This window comes from Austrofundulus limnaeus, unplaced genomic scaffold (assembly GCF_001266775.1).
Source record: "Austrofundulus limnaeus strain Quisiro unplaced genomic scaffold, Austrofundulus_limnaeus-1.0 Scaffold424, whole genome shotgun sequence".
NCBI lineage: Eukaryota > Metazoa > Chordata > Actinopteri > Cyprinodontiformes > Rivulidae > Austrofundulus > Austrofundulus limnaeus.
Window position 1 is genome coordinate 266,464 of NW_013952826.1, and position 1,657 is coordinate 268,120.

The window sequence follows — 1,657 nt, forward strand, 5'->3', positions numbered from 1 at the left end:
CTGAGAGGAAAAGCTGCAGACTGAGAGGAAACAAGTAAAGACAAACATGTAAACAACAACAATAAACAAGCTGTAGTCTGAGAGGAAACAAGTAAAAACAACCATGTAAACAACAACAATAAACAAGCTGTAGTCTGAGAGGAAACAAGTAAAGATAAACATGTAAACAACAACAAACAAGTCAGACTGAGAGGAACAAGTAAAGACAAACATGTAAACAACAACAATAAACAAGCTGTAGTCTGAGAGGAAACAAGTAAAGACAAACATGTAAACAACAACAAACAAGTCAGACTGAGAGGAAACAAGTAAAAACAAACATGTAAACAACAACAATAAACAAGCTGTAGTCTGAGGGGAAACAAGTAAAGACAAACATGTAAACAACAACAATAAACAAGCTGTAGTCAGAGGAAACAAGTAAAAACAACCATGTAAACAACAACAATAAACAAGCTGTAGTCTGAGAGGAAACAAGTAAAAACAAACATGTAAACAACAACAATAATCAAGCTGCAGACTGAGAGGAAACAAGTAAAGACAAACATGTAAACAACAAACAAGTCAGACTGAGAGGAAACAAGTAAAAACAAACATGTAAACAACAACAATAATCAAGCTGCAGACTGAGAGGAAACAAGTAAAGACAAACATGTAAACAACAACAAACAAGTCAGACTGAGAGGAAACAAGTAAAAACAAACATGTAAACAACAACAATAATCAAGCTGCAGACTGAGAGGAAACAAGTAAAGACAAACATGTAAACAACAACAAACAAGTCAGACAAAGAGGAAACAAGTAAAGACAAACATGTAAACAACAACAAACCGTCTGTAAGAAACTTACCGTTGCTGCAGAAGAAGCAGATCTTGCTGTTGACCCTCTTCACTTCGTGGATCAGTTTTTGCTTCTTGCAGTGCTCACATGGACCTACAATGTTGTTGATGCTCTTAAAGTCCTGAGAGCAGGCGGAGCTGCAAACGTAAACCAGCTGGTTCTGTAAACAAAAACAAAAACAGGTAAACATAAAAACCTGGTTCTGTTTCCACTTTATGCTCCAGGACCACATGGAACCTGATTCTGGATGAGCTGAGGTGTTGTTTGAATCGTCTGCAGACACTGAGCACACAGGAGCTCCTCTGAGGGTCTGTCAGAACCGTTCCGGGTTTGGGTTTCACTGGAGGTCCGGTCCTTCTGGGTCTCCTGTGGCAGAAACAGAAGTTTAAAGTTTAACATGGGATGAAAACCTGTTGAAGCAGGCTCAGTGAGTGCTCGGAGCAGCTTCTGGCTGTTAGCTAGCTGCTGCTGTTAGCATCCAGCTACTGTTCGGCTCATTTAGCAGGACTTTAGCTCTTCTTTTAGCTACCTTAAACTGCATGGCACAGGTCAGAGAGCAGAAGTTTCTGACGGAGGCGTCAGACATGGCGAGGTGACAGACCGGAGCGGTCGTCTTCCTGCAGTTGTCGCAGTCCAACGACGCGCCTGAGGAAGAGGAGGAAGAGGAGGGAGAGGAGGGAGAGGAGGATGAAGAGGAGGGAGAGGAGGGAGAGGAGGAAGAGGAGGGAGAGGAGGGAGAGGAGGATGAAGAGGAGGGAGAGGAGGGAGAGGAGGAAGAGGAGGGAGAGGAGGGAGAGGAGGGATGAAGAGGAGGGAG

At 42.9% G+C, this 1,657-nt stretch overlaps 1 protein-coding gene across 1 annotated transcript in view; it reads right to left on the reverse strand.

Moving 5' to 3' along the window:
- Positions 1-1,657, reverse strand: part of LOC106529141 (uncharacterized) — a gene marked incomplete in the record, with an annotated part of 32,632 nt that overhangs the window by 10,054 nt on the left and 20,921 nt on the right. The window contains 3 exon segments of the mRNA XM_014024477.1: positions 850-1,000; positions 1,078-1,206; positions 1,370-1,485. Coding sequence (XP_013879931.1) covers positions 850-1,000; positions 1,078-1,206; positions 1,370-1,485 — 396 coding nt within the window.